Genomic DNA, 17,801 nt, shown 5'->3' on the forward strand with positions numbered 1-17,801 from the left:
TGGAAAAGCTAGTGGTTTCTGACGCAGTGCCGGAGTTCTGTGCATTTGGCCCTCAGCAGAATCAGCTGACTGGATAAGTGCCTTCAAATATTAGCAAGTTAGGGCTGAATAAGCGTTTAACCACTCCTTTCTTCTGTTCCCTTTGAACATTACCCATTTCCCATCCCGGTTGGACTATTACATTTGCATTTTTATGGCTTTATTGTGAAAGAGGGTATAATAAATCATTCTCAGAACATCAGCATCCACAGTTTTTTTGTTTTTATCGTTGGATTGATTCTACTGTGGATTATTGGGTCTTCTTTTCTCGTGTTCCATTTCCCATCAAAACAGAATTCAATTCAAGATCATAATGTCAATTTTTAAACTTCACAGTTCTGACCTTTTCATGCACAGACACCAGATACACCTTCTTATAGCCCTAAGGTCACATTTTACAAAACATGCCAAGATTAACCCCTCATTGAACTAGAAGTTTAGGCAAGTTTTGCTGCACATGCCTCTGGGTGACCACCAGGTGTCACCCTAAGAGCAGTAACCGACTGTTCCTGCAACAGCACTGTCACCTGACACCTTGACGCCATGCCTAAAGGGCACCTGTAGTTCAGCAAATGGCAGTAATTATGAGTGAACCTACCACAATGACACACAAGGCAGGGGCCACAAATGCCCAGATAGCTCCCTTCTCCAGTGAAAGCCAGCAACTGCAGGAAAGAAACAGAGCGATGATTATTCAGCGGCAAGGTTGCATCCTGAATTTGGGTACTGTTCCTGGTACCAGCATTTAACATCTCTATGGCGCTACCAAACATATGCAGCACTGCACACAGATACATAAAATACAGACAGTCCTTTCTCTAGGGAGCTTACAATCCAGCTGGGACATGCAGGCAAGGCAAATAATTTCTAATAATCAGAATGGATTATAGAGCATCAGGATCAAGGGAAGGCAGGGAATCTGGATTTAAAAGCAATCTGAAATAGATGAGTCTTTAAGAGGGTGCTGTACAGTTTCAGAGACAGACCTATGGAAAGTGCTAACCATCTGTTCCCCTTCCCCACCCCCATTCCCACAATGCTGCTTACTTCACCTGTTTCCAGGAGCCAAGAAGAGAATGGCACGCATCTTGGCAATATACCCAACTGCAAATTGTGTCAGCACATATCACAAATCCCACAGTTATCCACATGGCAAAATGCAAGTTTTACAGTGAAGTATTAGCAGCAAATTTGAGAGACTGATTTCAACCTTTTTACACCTATGGACTAGCAGAAATAAAATAATTATTTTGTGGACCAGCACCGGTCCGTGGACTGATGGTTGAAGAGCACTGGGCTAAGTCGTGGGTCAGACCCCGCCCATCTCTGCCCAATCTCCACCCCAGACTCCACCCCAGAATAGTACTAATTGTAACACTATTTTTTCCATTCATTTTTCAAATGTACACACAATATCTTATTAACAACACAAAACTAAAAGTACTAATATATACAAACAAACCCTAAGATGCAAGATGCTGCATGCAGTACAACCCCAGAAAAAAAGAAATAAATGCATTTCTTCCTGAACAGTGCATAATACAGACAGTAGATATAAAGTCTCAAAATTGACCCAATTCAATCACTAAATTAAAAAATAAAATCATTCCCCCTACCTTTGTGGTCGCCCTCCCTCCACGCTGTGCCTTAACTTCTGGCCTGCTCCCGCCTGGCCATTTTGTGCCGCCCCTGATGTTATCTTCGGGCCGGCTCCCTCTTCCTCACTGACGCAGTGCACAAAGCCGCGGGCTGCAGCTCCTCGCGCATCCCACACCTCATCTGGAAGCCTTCCCTCTGTTGTTCCGACGTCAGAGAGAAGGCTTTCAATTCAGGTGCAGGACATGCGTAGGATCCACTACCCACGGCTTTGTGCACTGCGGCAGTGAGGAAGAGAGAGCCGGCCCGAAGATAACGCCACATCGATCGCACCGTGGACCGGAAGTTGAAGAACAATATCTTGGGCCCAATGCATGTGCCGGCCCTGTGGACCGGCAGGAAATTTCTGCAGACCGCCACCAGTCCGCAGACCGGCAGTTGAAGAACAATGCTCTAGCCAATCTCTCTGTCTTCCCTGCCTTTCGTTTTCTCGTTTTTGTTCTTTTCTTTCCAAATGTTGTCATTCTTCCCCTTCTGCTCTCGTACCAGTCAGTCATTGTTTTTATTAATTGCATCATGTTTATCTGTTGCAGGTTTTGTCTTCCCCTTTTTTTAATGTTTTCTCTGTAATTTTAAACTTTGTAAAACCTTGAATATTGATAAGGTGGGATACCAATTTTTTTAAAAAAAAATTTATGAGTAAGTGCAAAATATAATACAATCATATGATTCTATAAAAGCACTTAAATACAATTACAATTATAATCTATGACAAAAAGATATATCACCTACCCCCATAATTATATCCAAAAACTACACTCAAATTGAGAAATTGAAAAATATGCATGCCCTGGCTAAGAGTGAAGTTCATTCCTGTCCTGGTATGTGCAAAAGGAAAGGTGATGGGATTTGATATACTGCCTTTCTTTGGTTACAATCAGAGAATGACACGACGACAAATTTTTTCCCACCTCCGCAGGAACTAAATTTCTCCTGCCTTAACCGCACAAGCCTCGAACACTTATGATTTTAAAGTGTTTGAGGCTTATACAGATGAGGACAGAGCTTAGGCATTGGTGGAATGAGGCATTATGACATCACAATCTGAGCTCTAGAATGTTGCTACTTATGATTTTTAAGGATTTGAGGCTTGTGCAGATGAGGACGGAGCTTAGGCATTGGTGGAATGAGGCATTATGACATCACAATCTGAGCTCTAGAATGTTGCTACTTATGATTTTAAAGGGTTTGAGTCTTGTGCAGATGAGGAAGGAGCTTAAAGGAATGGGGCAGGGGCAGGAAAAGAACTCGCCATGACTGGACTAGACGGGAAAATGAGTTCCCGCGGGGATGGGGAAAAATTTGTCCCTGTGTCATTTTCTAGTTACAACCAAAGTGCTTTATATATTATATGCAGGTGCTTATTTTTGACCCTGGAACAATGGAGGGTTAAGTGACTTGCCCAGAATCACAAGGAGAGGCAGCAGTAATTGAGTCCAGTTTCTCTGGTTCTTAAGCCACTGAATTAACCATCAGGCTAATCCTCAACTCCCATTTGGGGAAACTGTCCCTACAAAAAAACATTCAACATGATGGGATCTTATGCATTATCTTTCTCAAATATAATATACATCATATTACCCAATGCAGAAAATTTGAAGAAGTTTGCTATATTAAGGAGGTGGGCCAGATGTTAAAGACAAGAATCACCTTACACTGATATATTTTGTTAGGAAGTTTCAGCAGGAACTTGTCTAACTTTGTCTTGAATCCCTGGAGTGTGTTTTCCCGTACAACAGACTCCGGAAGAGCGTTCCAGTTTTCCATCACTCTCTGGGTGAAGAAGAACTTCCTTACGTTTGTACGGAATCTATCCCCTTTTAACTTTAGAGAGTGCCTTCTCGTTCTCTCTACCTTGGAAAGGGTGAACAACCTGCCTTTATCTACTAAGTCTATTCCCTTCAGTATCTTGAACGTTTCAATCATGTCCCCTCTCGGTCTCCTCTTTTCAAGGGAGAAGAGGCCCAGTTTCTCTAATCTATCACTGTACAGCAACTCCTCCAGCCCCTTAACCATCTTAGTCGCTTTTATCTGGACCCTTTCAAGTAGTACCGTGTCCTTCTGCATTTACTGCGACACAGTGGTGGACGCAGTACTCCTGGTGAGGGCGCACCATGTCCAGGTACAGCAGCATGATAACCTTCTCTGATCTGTTCATGATCCCCTTCTTCATCATCATTCTTGGCATTCTGTTCACCCTTTTCACCGCCGCCGCACATTGTGCGGATGGATTCATCGACTTGTCGACCAGTACTCCCAAGTTTCTTTCCTGGGGGATCTCTCCAAGTACCGCCCCAGACATCCAGTATTCATGTATGAGATTTTTGTTACCAACATGCATCACCTTACACTTATCCATATTGAACCTCACTTGCCATGTTGATGCCCATTTCTCGAGCTTGATTATGTCACGTTGCAGATCTTTGCAATCCCTCCTATGTCTTCACTACTTTGAATAACTTCGTATCGTTTGCAAATTTAATCACCTCACTCGTCATACCAATGTCCAGATCATTTATAGATATGTTGAAGAGCCCGGGTCCAAGCACCGAGCCCTGCGGCACTCTACTGGCGACGCTCTTCCAGTCCGAGTATTGTCCATTCACCCCCCCCCCCCACTCTCTGTTTCCTATCCGCCAGCCAGTTTTTAATCCACGTGAGTATTTCACCCTCGATTCCATGGCTCGCAATTTTCCGAAGTAGTCGTTCATGTGGATCCTGGTCGAACGCCATATATACAATGTCAACTGGGTCACCCTTCTCTATTCCAACCTTCAGAAGTTAGTCAAAAATATATTAAGTTAGGGCTTCTTTTATTAAGGTGCGCTAAGCATTTTAGCACATGCTAAATATTAGCAAGTGCTAAACGCTAATATGTGCATGTTAGTCTATGGACACGTTAGCAGTTACATATTTGACGACTACTAAGAAAAATTTGGCTAGATTGGCTTTGGTACAAAACACAGCAGTAAGAATGATCTACGGCCTGAAGAAGTATGATCATGTTATTATCGTGAGTTGCACTGGCTCCCAGTAGAGGCCCGGGTGATTTTTAAAATAGGCTACAAAGTAGCTTTTGGTGCTGCTTCGTTATCTTGCTGAAAGATTCGTTATCATGACTCATGAGAGGAGTAGGAAACCCCACGCCTTACTTACGTTCCCTTCTGTAAAGGGTTGTAAAGGTAAGAGACATCTTGGGCATTGCCTTTCCTATCAGGCTGCTTCTCGTGACAAAGATTTCCATCCGCTATTGATTAGATCATTATCGAAAACCTTTGAAGACTTTTTCTCTTTTCCAAATTTCTGACTAACTAAATCTTCATCCCATCAACATTGTTATTTCCTCATAGCATAATCTTTTGTTAACCGCATTGAACTCACGGTTATGCGGTCTAGAAATCTGTTATTGTGTTATGTTATGTGGGAGAGATGAAAAGGGATAAGAAGAGAAAATAGTAAAAATTGAAAAAAAAAAAATTAATATCAGAGAATAGCTCTCAGACTCCTTTTCTGTTACTCTCAGAACCAGAACGTAGGCAGGGAGGGCTAGTCTCAGTTAGGGCGCTGGTCTTTGACCGGAGGGCCACCGCCTGAGCGGACTGTTGGGCACGATGGACCATGGGTCTGACCCAGTAGCGGCAATTCTTATGTTCTTAAACTAAATAATATGCCAACTAATAGGGAGATATATAATATTATTCTGTGATGACTATTAAATCTCTATTTATTATTATCACAGCTCTATAAATAGTTATTAATTTTAATTATTAATTTGTGAAGTGTTCAGACCAATACCCGTGCTTTCTGTGATCTCACTGAACTGGGGTATATATGGGACCATCATCACACTTCTAATGTCCCATTGCCAGCCTCCTTATTCTATATAATAGATTGAATTTTTTATATATATGTTTGTAGATAGTTTTAAAAGACTTATCTTGATAGCTGTTCCAATAGGCTTGGCGTTATTCTCTTTAACTTCCAGCTGCAGCGAGGTGATGTGCTTAAATCATAAAGTGCTTGTGCATATAGTGTTTAACTTATAACTTCCGTGTTCGCTAAAATATATTAAGCCCGGCCCCCCACTTATAACTTCCGTGTTAAGTGTGATGATGGTCCCATATATACCCCAGTTCAGTGAGATCACAGAAAGCACGGGTATTGGTCTGAACACTTCACAAATTAATAATTAAAATTAATAACTATTTATACAGCTGTGATAATAATAAATAGAGCTTAAACTAAATAAACCTTAAGTTTATATACCGCATGCTCTCCATAAAGATAGAGCTCGGCACGGTTTACAGGAACTTTAAAAATAAGGAAGAGAAAACATAATAAGAATTAGTGATTATAAAGAGGGTAGAGAGATTTACATTTTTGAGAATAACCAAGGGCTCCTTTTACAAAAGCACGCTAGCGAGGTTAACGCGTGCGACATTTCATCACGCGCTAACCCCTGCACTGGCCAAAAACTACCGCCTGCTCAAGAGGAGGCGGTAACGGCTAGCGCTTCCAGTGGTTTAGTGCCCGCTATTACGTGCGTTAAACCACTAGCGCGCCTTTGTAAAAGGAGCACCAAGTTTGCAGATGCTTACGGAATAAATGGAGGGGGCCCAGATTCTGCAGCAGGCCAGGAAGGTTATTCCAAAGCTCAGTGAATTTGAAGAAAAGAGATTTCCACAATTTTCCCGGACAGATGACGCCTTTTAACGAGGGGAAAGATAGTTTACGTTTAAGCAACAGCAAAGGAGTGACTGAGACAGTGAACATCTAGAGACTGACCTAGGGACAAATCTTCCCCATCCCCACGGGATCTCTCTATTCCCGCCCCGTCCCTGTGAGCTCTGTCCTTGTCCCTATCCCTGCCCCATCCCTACAAGCTCCGTCCTCATCTGCACAAGCCTCAAACACTTTAAAATCATAAGTAGCAACATTCTAGAGCTCAGATTGTGATGTCATAATGCCTCATTCCTCTAATGCCTAAGCTCTGTCCTCATCTGCACAAGCCTCAAACACTTTAAAATCATAAGTAGCAACATTCTAGAGCTCAGATTGTGATGTCATAATGCCTCATTCCTCTAATGCCTAAGCTCTGTCCTCATCTGCACAAGCCTCAAACACTTTCAAATCATAAGTAGCAACATTCTAGAACTCAGATTGTGATGTCATAATGCCTCATTCCACCAATGCCTAAGCTCCGTCCTCATCTGCACAAGCCTCAAATATTTTTAAATCATAAGTGTTCGAGGCTTGTGCAGTTAAGGCAGAGCTTTCAGGAATGGGACAGGGACAGAACTCGTGGGGAATGGGATGGGGATACTGAGATCCCCGTGGGGATGGAGACAAATTTGTCCCCGTGTCGTTCTCTACGAGTGTTTATGCAGCAGGCGTTAGGTCTGATACCACATTTGTTCAAAGTTAGTTCCAGAATGACTATCCAATTCCTTTCTTGCTTTTGTTCAGAAGGGTGTTTGTTTTGCTGCAAAGGGTGAGAATCCAGCACGTCCATCCTGTTTATTAGACCATTAAACACTGTGAGCTTGTATTGTGTTTTGTAACAGAAATATAATTAGGAAACAAGTTTGACTCACCGCAAGCTGAGAAATATAACATTGATAGGGCTTTGTTAATACCAAGGGAACAAATTTCATTTATAGGAGTAACTAGTTGGAGCGCATTCCACAGACGAGAACATGACAAGAGAGGAATATTCAGCTTTGAGAACATTTGAGAAGAGGACATTCGGTGTCGGTCTAAAAAAGCTACCTAAAGAACTAAAATGCCGCACACAAAATCATCACATATACACACATTCCACTCTGAAGAATCCTGAGATACAATACAATTTTTATTTGTATACCGCCAATACCTCCATGAAGATTCCCAGCAGTTTACATAAGTAATTATGGTGATACAAATTAAAAACTAGTGTTACAATTCATAAGAAAAAAAGAATAGCCTTACTGGGTCAGACCAATGGTCCATCAAGCCCAGTAGCCTGTTCTCACGGTGGCCAATCAAGTAGCAACATTCCATTCAGAATCCTAAAGAATAGCAAGATTCTGGAATCCCAAAGAGTAACATAAGATTCCGGAACCCCAAGAAGTAGCAACATTCCATGCTACTGATCCAGGGCAAGCAGTGGCTTCCCCCATGTCTTTCTCAATAACAGACTATCGCAGACTTTTCCTCCAGAAAATTGTCCACACCTTTCTTAAAACCAGCTATACTATCTGCTCTTACCACAACCTGAGCGACGAGAGGCTGAGGGATCCCCTCCAGCATGGATTTACAAAGGAAAGGTCTTGTCAATCCAATCTAATCAGCTTCTTTGACTGGGTAACAAAAAAGCTAGATATGGAAGAATCCCTGGATTCCGTGTATTTGAACTTCAGCAAGGCTTTTGATAGTGTCCCACACTGCAGGTTATTGAACAAGATGAGTTCATTGGGACTAGGAGAAACATTGACTGCATGGGTTGACTGCAATGGCAGACTCCAGAGGGTGGTGGTCAATGGTACTCCCTCCGAAACATGGGAAGTGATCAGTGGAGTGCCGCAGGGCTCAGTCTTGGGTCCAATCCTATTTAACATCCTTGTACGGGACCTGCCTCAGGGATTTCGAGGTAAAATTGTATTATTTGCCGATGACGCTAAACTGTGCAACATAGTGGGCAAAAGCATCGTGCCAGACACTATGATGCAGGACCTACACTTACTAGAACAATGGTCCACAACTTGGCAACTGAGTTTTAATGCCAAAAAGTATAAGGTTATGCACCTTGGTAGTGGAAATCCATGCAGAACTTACACCCTGAATGCAAGAACTGTTGCAGAATGGGACCTAGGAGTAATCATCAGTGAAGATATGAAGACCGCCAATCAAGTAGAGAAAACATCATCCAAGGCTAGACAAATGCTGGGTTGCATCCGTAGAAGTTTTGTCAGCCGGAAGCCCGAAGTTATAATGCCATTGTACAGATCCATGGTGAGACCTCATCTGGAATATTGTGTTCAGTTTTGGAGGCCACATTATCAAAAGGATGTGCTGAGAATGGAGTCGGTTCAGCGAATGGCCACTAGGATGGTCTCAGGCCTCAAGGATCTAACATATGAAGAACGACTATGTAAGTTGCAGCTATACTCTCTTGAGGAACGCAGAGAGAGGGGAGACATGATAGAGACGTTTAAATATGTTACTGGCCGTATTGAGGTGGAAGAAGACATCTTTTTCCTTACAGTACCTACGGCAACAAGAGGGCATCTGTTAAAAATTAAGGGTGGGAGATTTCATGATGACACTAGGAAGTATTTCTTCACCGAAAGGGTGGTTGATCTTCGGAATAATCTTCCACTTCAGGTAATTGAGGCCAGCAACGTGCTCGATTTTAAGAAAAAATGGGATAAGCATGTGGGTTCACTTCGAGGAAGTGCTTAGGGGGGAGGGTTCTTAGAGTGGGCAGACTTGTTGGGCCGATGGCCCTTTTCTGCCATCATATTCTATGTTTCTATATTAACCTCTGGCAACACATTCCAGAGCTTAACTATTCTCTGAGTGAAAAAAAATTTCCTCCTATTGGTTGTAAAAGTATTTCCCTGTAACTTCATCGAGTGTCCCCTAGCCTTTGTAATTTTTGACGGAGTGAAAAATCAATCCACTTGTACCCGTTCTACTCCACTCAAGATTTTGTAGACTTCAATCATATCTCCCTTCAGCCGTCTCTTTTCCAAGCTGAAAGGCCCTAACCTTTTTAGTCTCTCCTCATCTGGGAGGAGTTCCATCCCCTTTATCATCTTAGTCGCTGTTCTTTGAACCTTTTCTAGCGCCACTCTATCTTTCTTGTGATAAGGAGACCAGAATTGAACACCTTCCATAACCTCTTGCAGTGTTGTTTCTTCTTCAAGACTTTGGTATACTCTACAAGAATACTTTTACGTTTCTCTGATGGGGTTATTAGGCAGAAAATGTGTGGCACGGTGCAATTAGCATAAAGAGGACAGTAACTGCAACATCTGCCTTCAGTTTTCATTCCTAAGTACCCTTCAGAGGAAGGTAGCTCTCCTGTGAGTTTCACGAAAACTCAAGAGCAGTTTCAATCAGAGGAAACCACGGCATGGCTAATCACGGGCACTGGAAGCAATGGGACTACTTGTGATTGGAAGCGCCTGTGCCCAAAAGCACCAGCTAGTTCTAAAATAGATGGCACTCTAGATTTACATTACATTGTCAGGATTAGCCTCTATGCCTTTAAGGTAGCCATAAACCAATACTGTAACCTTTCAACCTTAAGTCTCAAGACAAGCAGCCATTGTGAGTTATAGCAGTATTTCGGAAGTGATCCAGGAAAATTCCCTACCCTAAATGCCTTTGTATCATATGAGAGCTTAAAATTATTAAAAAGACTCTGGAGTAAGCACTTGAGTCAGTGGCCGGCCGAGGGCAGAGTACAAGGGATAAGCAAAACAAAAATAAAAAAAGATATAAAAATACATAAAATCAAATAAAATTAGGGTAAAAGAGAGAAAAATAGCACCCAATAAAACTGTGATCAAATAGGGAAAGAATAATGCCTATTAAATTTCAAAAATATTTATTTAGAAACTCTAAGGGCCTCTTTTAGAAAGCCGCGCTAACAGCCCTGAAGCCCATAGAGATTTAAAGGGCTTCGGGGCTGTTGCCGCGTGGCAGCCGCTAGCGCGGCTTTGTGAAAGAGGCAATAAATCCATTTCCACCAAGGAATTCCACAAAATTATCATGCACATCTGACAATAAATTGATTAATTAGAACCTGGTTTGGAGCATTCAGACACGATTATGTCAAAGTTGATATAACTGTAGTTTAATGATGTTTTACCACTATGACCCGGAAGATAATTTGACAAGCAAGAGAACCTTCTCTACTTACTTTCCACCTTCCCCGTAACTGCTGGAAGCCGAGGTTACAGATACGACGCAGATCACCAAAGCCGAGCCTGCAGAAACCAGACAGTATTAAAGAAAGTTGCTTACCTTCCTTTCACGCTCACTTCGTGTTGGTGTTTGTCGAATAAATGAGTCATTAAGCAGTCTTTACATGTCATAAGCAGTTGCCCTTACACATCAAATATGCTGAGTACTAGCATGAGGTGAGCCTTAAGGCATGGTGTTAACAAATTGTTGTGAGGTATTTTAGAATCAAATTTCCTCTGGAGCCCTTTGAACCCAAATTAGCCAGCTGTAGACTTCCTGGCAATGCAGATGAGCTACATGTCCCATAAAACAAACAAATGAACTAGGCCTGGTGGTTCAGAGGTAGAACTGCAGAGGCAGTACTATTCAAAACCCATCAAAGGGGAAAGAAGCCCTAGCCCACAGGTGTGAAAGTCGGTCCTTGAGGGCCGCAATCCAGCCAGGTGTTCAAGATTTTCCCAATGAAGATGCATGAGATCTATTAGCATACAATGAAAGCAGTGCATGCAAATAGATCTCATGCATATTCATTGGGGAAATCCTGAAAACCCGATTGGATTGCGGCCCTCGATGAGGGACTTTGCCATCCCTGACTTAGGGCCTATGATTGCAGAGTTCCAAAAGAAGAAATAGTATACTGCTCCCAAATAAGGGCTGTAACTGCAATGAGGGAAGGTATAAGCAATTGAGAGTGAGAAGAGGGGGAATCCTGGTATAATTGTGTATGAAGGCTCAGTGCTGGTTTGATTTGAACTAAAAGCCATAGGAATAGAACAGGGATCTCAAAGTCACTTGAGGGCCGCAATCCAGTCGGGTTTTCAGGATTTCCCCAATGAATAGGCTTTGAAAGCAGTGCATGCAAATAGATCTCATGCATATTCATTGGGGAAATCCTGAAAACCCGACTGGATTGCGGCCCTCAAGGAGGGACTTTGAGACCCCTGGAATAGAAGAAATCTGCTAGAACAAATGATGCAGTCAAGAAATCAGCAATCCTTGTCCTAAAATTCTGTGAGTTTCTTTTTCTTTTCTAACTCTTTCCTGTTAGACCTACTGCAATTGGGAACCTAATTCAGGGGCAGGATCCTTAATCAAGAAACAAAATAGCTGTGCATTAGAATTCTCCAGACAAGGTTGATCCAGTCCTGAGTTTACCCCATTGTATGTAGGAACTTGTAGTTCTGATTCCCCCATTGCATTCCCTAAGAAGAGCAAGACTACAAGTCACTGTATACACTGAGCTAAACCCAGAACTGGATCAACAACCCTGTCAGATGAATTTGGATCCAGTTGGCAACCTTAATTAGAGTTTCCAGTTGGTTCCAAACATGTAGCTGGTTCCAGGTTTTCAGGATAGGTTGATCCACTCCTAGCTTTACCCACTGGTTACTTGCTCTTGTCTCATTTTTCTTAAGGAAATCTTAGGGTCACCAGTGCTATAAGTCCACGCAAGCAGTGGGGGGAGTAAAACCAGCACTGGATCAACCTGTCCTAAAAAGCTGGCAACCCTGTTGTAAATTTACAGCTCAAAATCCCTAGATGGGGAATGAGCAATAGTGCTGCAGTGAGCATGGTAAATGCAAAGACCGACCCATAGGGAACAGCTAAAATATACAAAGTTGGGTCCAGGGGAGACTTGCTATTCTTTCAGCCTTGTGTTCTCCTACTTCCTAATTAATTTCTCTGTGGTTAGAATTCGCACCCAAAGCATCAGCCTAGCTACATTAGCAAGCAGATTCCAGGCACCTACCACAGAACATGGCTCCAACTGACTGTGCCTTATCAATTTTAATCACCAGAGAAGAAAATTAGAAGTAAAGTTCCCCTGCTAGTCAGTAAAACTGGCGAGGATTAAATGAGGCAGCGCCGTCACCTGAACAGCAAGAATAGCTAATTTATTGCATGTAAATGAGGCCTTGGGATGGGAGAAATCCAGTGCGTGTGCTCACTCTGTGCTAACTTGATTTAGCCAGCACCCACTGGGAAATGAATCACCCACATTGCCGTTCTACAAAGTAACGTCCAAGGCTGTCAAAACAGAGATTTAATGGACTTTGCAAGAGAATCGCTGGATGGCACAATCCATTTGAAAAGTCCAAAGCAGAAAAATAATATTGTACATTAACCATTAACCATGTCCCTGCACTCAGTCTCAGGCTGGCTATAATCAGAAGCGTACCAGGAGATTTCAGTGAAATGCAGGCAGCAGAAAGATTGAATTAACGTAATGACAAGTGAGGAGTAGGCATTAGGGTGTCGTTTAACATTCGGAGGTTTGAACGTATGTGTATCTGTAACCTCTCTTCTGAGTACTCGTATTAGCCTAGGGCAGGCCTTGACAGTTTTTTCTTTGAATTTGGAAGCCAGACCAAAATCTTAGGAGCTAGCCATTAAGACCTTTCTTACATTCCCCCTCCCTTCCCACACCGAAAACCAAAAATCAGCTAGTGATATTTTAGTCTACCTCTCCCCAAAATTTTAGTTCTTGTTCAGTTCACAAAATCACAACAAATAAAGCAAGAAGGGATTTTTTTTGTGAGCAAAACAGACGTAATTGCAAACATGTCAAGTACAGCCCTCAGAATACCACACGCAAATAACTTATGGCCTCTTTTACAAAGGCGCGGTAGCGATGCTGCCTTGGTAAATACACTGAAGCCCATAGGAAGTGGAGGGCTTCGGTGCGTTTATCGCGACAGCATCACTACCACGGCTTTGTAAAAGAGTGCTTTTCTCTCAGCCATTTCCTGGAACCTTGAAACCTATACAGGCCATTCTTAACAGTAGGGTTATCAGACATCCGTATTTCCCCAAATATGTTCTCCTTTTCGAAAACATGTCCGAGGGTCTGGACGGCTTTTCAGAACCCGGCACTTTATCTGGGTTTTGATAAGTTTCCTCTAAATCACATCAGGAAGCAGGAAATCCATGCATGTGCAAATACCACACGATGACATCACTTGCACGCGTGCATGTGAACATAAGAAGTGCCATCTCCGGATCAGACCTTCGGTCCATCAAGTCCGGCGATCCGCACACGCGGAGGCCCAGCCAAGTGTACACCTGGCGTAATTTTTAGTCAAAAACTAAATATATCAAGGGATACAATCGTATCTATCCAAAAACAATCAAATCCAAAACGTATTGTATATTGAGTTTAGTAGAAGGGTTTCATTCATACCACATCAAAAAGACCACGGACATAAAAAAATATATATATAATAATAAATACACAAACGGAGAAAAACAAACCTCATCCACAAGCAGCCAGGACTACACAAGTGCCCAGAGCCGCTTGTTTCATCACTGGTTTGGAAAACTGTACACTTGGAAACACTTCACACTTGTACGGAGTTTTTTTCCAAAGCAGTGATGAGAGTTCAGAGGAGAGCGACGCGTCTGATAAAGGGGATGGAAAACCTTTCATACGCTGAGAGATTGGAGAAACTGGGTCTCTTTTCCCTGGAGAAGAGGAGACTTAGAGGGGATATGATAGAGACTTACAAGATCATGAAGGGCATAGAGAGAGTAGAGAGGGACAGATTCTTCAAACTTTCGAATAATAAAAGAACAAGAGGGCATTCGGAAAAGTTGAAAGGGGACGGATTCAGAACGAATGCTAGGAATTTCTTCTTTACCCAAATTGTGGTGGACACCTGGAATGCGCTTCCAGAGGGCGTAATAGGGTAGAGTACGGTACTGGGGTTCAAGAAAGGATTGGACAATTTCCTGCTGGAAAAGGGGATAGAAGGATATAGATAGAGGATTACTGCACAGGTCCTGGACCTTTTGGGCCACCACGTGAGCGGACTGCTGGACACGATGGACCTCAGGTCTGACCCAGCAGAGGCATTGCTTATGTTCTTATGAAACAAGCGGCTCTGGGCACTTGTGTAGTCCCGGCTGCTTGTGGATGAGGTTTGTTTTTCTCCATTTGTGTATTTATTATTATAGATATATTTTTTTATGTCCGTAGTCTTTTTGATGTGGTATGAATGAAACCCTTCTACTAAACTCAATATACAATACGTTTTGGATTTGATTGTTTTGGGGTAATTTTTAGTCACCCATATCCCTCTATGCCTCTCGTAAGGAGATGTGCATCTAGTTTGCTTTTAAATCCTAGGACGGTCGATTCCACGATAACCTCCTTTGGGAGAGCATTCCAGGTGTCAACCACTCTTTGTGTGAAGCAGAACTTCCTGATATTTGTCCTGGACTTGTCCCCCCTTAGCTTCAGTCCATATCCTCTTGTCCGTGTCACATTGGACATTGTAAATAATTTTTTTTCCTGCTCTATTTTGTTGATTCCTTTCAGTATTTTGAAGGTCTCGATTATATCCCCTCGCAGTCTCCTTTTCTCAAGGGAGAACAATCCCAATCTCTTAAGTCGTTCCTCGTATTCCAGTTTCTCCATACCTTTTTCTAGTTGCTCGTCTCTGCACTCTCTACAGCAGTTTTATATCCTTCTTTAGGTTGGGAGTCCAATGTTGGACATAGTATTCCAAGTGTGGTCTGACCATTGCTCTATAAAGTCACATTATAACCCCCTCCGATCTACTTGTGATTCCCTTCTTTATCATGCCTAACATTCAATTTGCTTTCTTTGCCGCCGCCGCACATTGTGCCAACGGTTTCAGGGTCCTATCTATCAGTACGCCCAGGTCCTTTTCTTGTTCGCTCTTACCCAGAGTTGCTTCTGACATTCTATACTCGTGTTCCTTGTTCTTTCTGCCTAAATGCATTACTTTGCACTTTTCCACATTAAGCTTCATCTGCCATTTCTCCGCCCATTTCTCTAACTGACACAAGTCGCTCTGGAGTTCCTCGCTATCCTTCTGCGATCTGATTGCCCAGCATAGCTTTGTGTCATCTGCAAACTTGATGATCTCACTGGATATTCCTACCTCTAGGTCATTGATGAAAATATTAAATATGATTGGCCAAAGTACCGAGCCCTGGGGCACACCACTAGTCACTTTCTCCCAGTCTGAGAACAACCCATTTATGCCTACTCTCTGCTTTCTGTTCTCCAGCCATTTGCCTATCCATCTTTGTATATCCCCCTCTAGTCCATGGCTTTGTAGTTTCCTGAGAAGTCTTTCATGTGGAACCTTGTCGAACACTTTCTAGAAGTCCACTGGTTCTCCACTATCGATTTGTTTGTTCACAGCCTCAAAAAATTGAAGCAAATTTGTCAAACATGATTTCCCTTTCCTGAAACCATGTTGATGGCTTTCATCAGATCGTGTGTATCCAAGTGCCGGACTATGCTATCTTTAATCAGTGCTTCAACCATCTTTCCAGGGACAGACGTAAGACTCACAGGTCTGTAGTTGCCCGGTTCTCCTCTTGATCCGTTTTTGATGTCATCACATCGCATCCGTGCATGCTCGGAGTTCCTCCTGCCAGACGAGAGCAGGCAGCGAGGGTGGGGCACAGATTAGGTACAGGTATTTATACCAGGTATTTATTGGTGTAAATGGCCACACCTTAATTTTAGTCACTGCAGATGAGTGCTACGCGTATTCTATAAACCGTTCATAACTCCGGATGCAGTTTATAGAATAGCATTAAGCGTGGATTTTTTGGGGGCTCATTTTTTAAGCAAAATAAATAGAATATTCCCCATTGCGCTCTAGACCGCTGAGGAAGCTAATGCGAAGCCTTCATTGAACAAGTGACAAGTTGTATATATAAAATACGGTAAAAACCACAAGAAGTTGTGAATAAAGACTCGCCAAACTGTTAGCTCAAAAGAAGCAGGAGAAATCTGCTAGGCCAAAAAGAAAGCTTTTTAAGATAATCAGTACACGCTGCTTTCGATCAGTAGAGAATTAGGATGGTTTTGTTCTCTGACATCTTTGGCATAGTTCTGCAGTGAGGTCTATGGTAACAAACACAAGCACTGGAAAACAAAAGTGTGTCTGCCATGTGTCAAGCAACTGATGAGTGTATTCTGGACGCGGTAGCAGAGCAGTCCACGGGGGCATCATTTCTTAACAGCAGCCTTAAAGAGCAAAGAAATTGACCCTGGAAAATCCACAGAGAAAAAGTCCAAGAGAAAATTTAAAAAAAAACCTGTGGAGAGACGATGTTCCTGAATTGGACATTATTAAAAAATCTTTCCAGCTTATGATTTATCTTTAATCTTATCTATTGTTTTGCCTTTTGTCTTTGTTTTATTCTATTTCTATCATTTAAATTTCTCCAGAATTCTACTGTTCAACGGCTCCCCCTTCTGCTTCTATTCCTTTCTCTCCTCTCTTCTACCTTCCAAAGTATTTAGATCAATGCTGTCTTGTTAAAATGTTTATTTTATTTTTATTTTTCCTCTAACTCTACTTTTCACTTCTCTATTACCCTCCAGGTACTTTAGTTAGATTGTGAGCCTTCGGGACAGTAAGGGAATTTTTCAAGTACCTTTCTTATTTCTAATCTTAATGTATATTTTCTGTAAACCGCTTAGAACCTAACGGATGTAGCGGTATATAAGAAATAAATTACATTACATTACATATATATTACAAAAAAAAAAAAAATCAACATAGCAATCAACAGAAAAACCTTAAGGACCTAGTCCGCTGGGAGCGTTGGACCCAACATGATCCGTGTTTCGACAGTAGAGGCTTCTTCAGGGGTCCCTGCTAGTCCTAGGATGAAAGATACGTGGAAAGGCTGAACAATCCAAAAGTATAAATGCGTAGAAGCTCCGCATATGACATGCTTCAAAAACCAAATCAATAAGCAACAGCAGCAAATTAGCAGCAGCCTTTCCATGGTACAGCTCTGCAGAGCTCTTTAGAGAGAGGAGCTAAACACTTTTGAGCAGACTTTGAGGTATAGATTTTTGCAGTTCACAGGGAGTTTGAAGGCTCTTTGCAGATCTTTGATTTTACCAGTCGAGACGAGGGAAAGGCATTTCTATAACCAAGTGCATTGTTAGGCATGCCTTGCAAACCTACGTGCACTGAACAGTGGTGCCTGTGCAGGGAAACTTTGGATCTTGCTGTTCTGCAGCAAATGTTGCTGATAAAAAATACTGCAGCACCAATCGGACTTCATCAGGTGACATTTGCAAAGAGTAGACAAGAGCTTTGACTATGCATATTATTTCAGACCAGTTCCAGCAGTGGCATGAGGAGAGCGGATAT

General features: G+C 42.3%; 1 protein-coding gene across 5 annotated transcripts in view; it reads right to left on the reverse strand.

The window, feature by feature from the left end:
- ADGRD1 (adhesion G protein-coupled receptor D1) overlaps window positions 1–17,801 on the reverse strand; it is a 458,034-nt gene that overhangs the window by 83,353 nt on the left and 356,880 nt on the right. For all 5 annotated transcript variants that reach the window (XM_033956796.1, XM_033956795.1, XM_033956799.1 and 2 more), the window contains 2 exons: window positions 10,604–10,670; window positions 638–704 (listed from right to left, as the gene is read on the reverse strand). In XM_033956796.1, coding sequence (XP_033812687.1) covers window positions 638–704; window positions 10,604–10,670 — 134 coding nt within the window. The remainder of the gene's footprint in view (window positions 1–637; window positions 705–10,603; window positions 10,671–17,801) is intronic.

The sequence above is a fragment of the Geotrypetes seraphini genome, chromosome 8, assembly GCF_902459505.1.
Source record: "Geotrypetes seraphini chromosome 8, aGeoSer1.1, whole genome shotgun sequence".
NCBI classification, from domain to species: domain Eukaryota; kingdom Metazoa; phylum Chordata; class Amphibia; order Gymnophiona; family Dermophiidae; genus Geotrypetes; species Geotrypetes seraphini.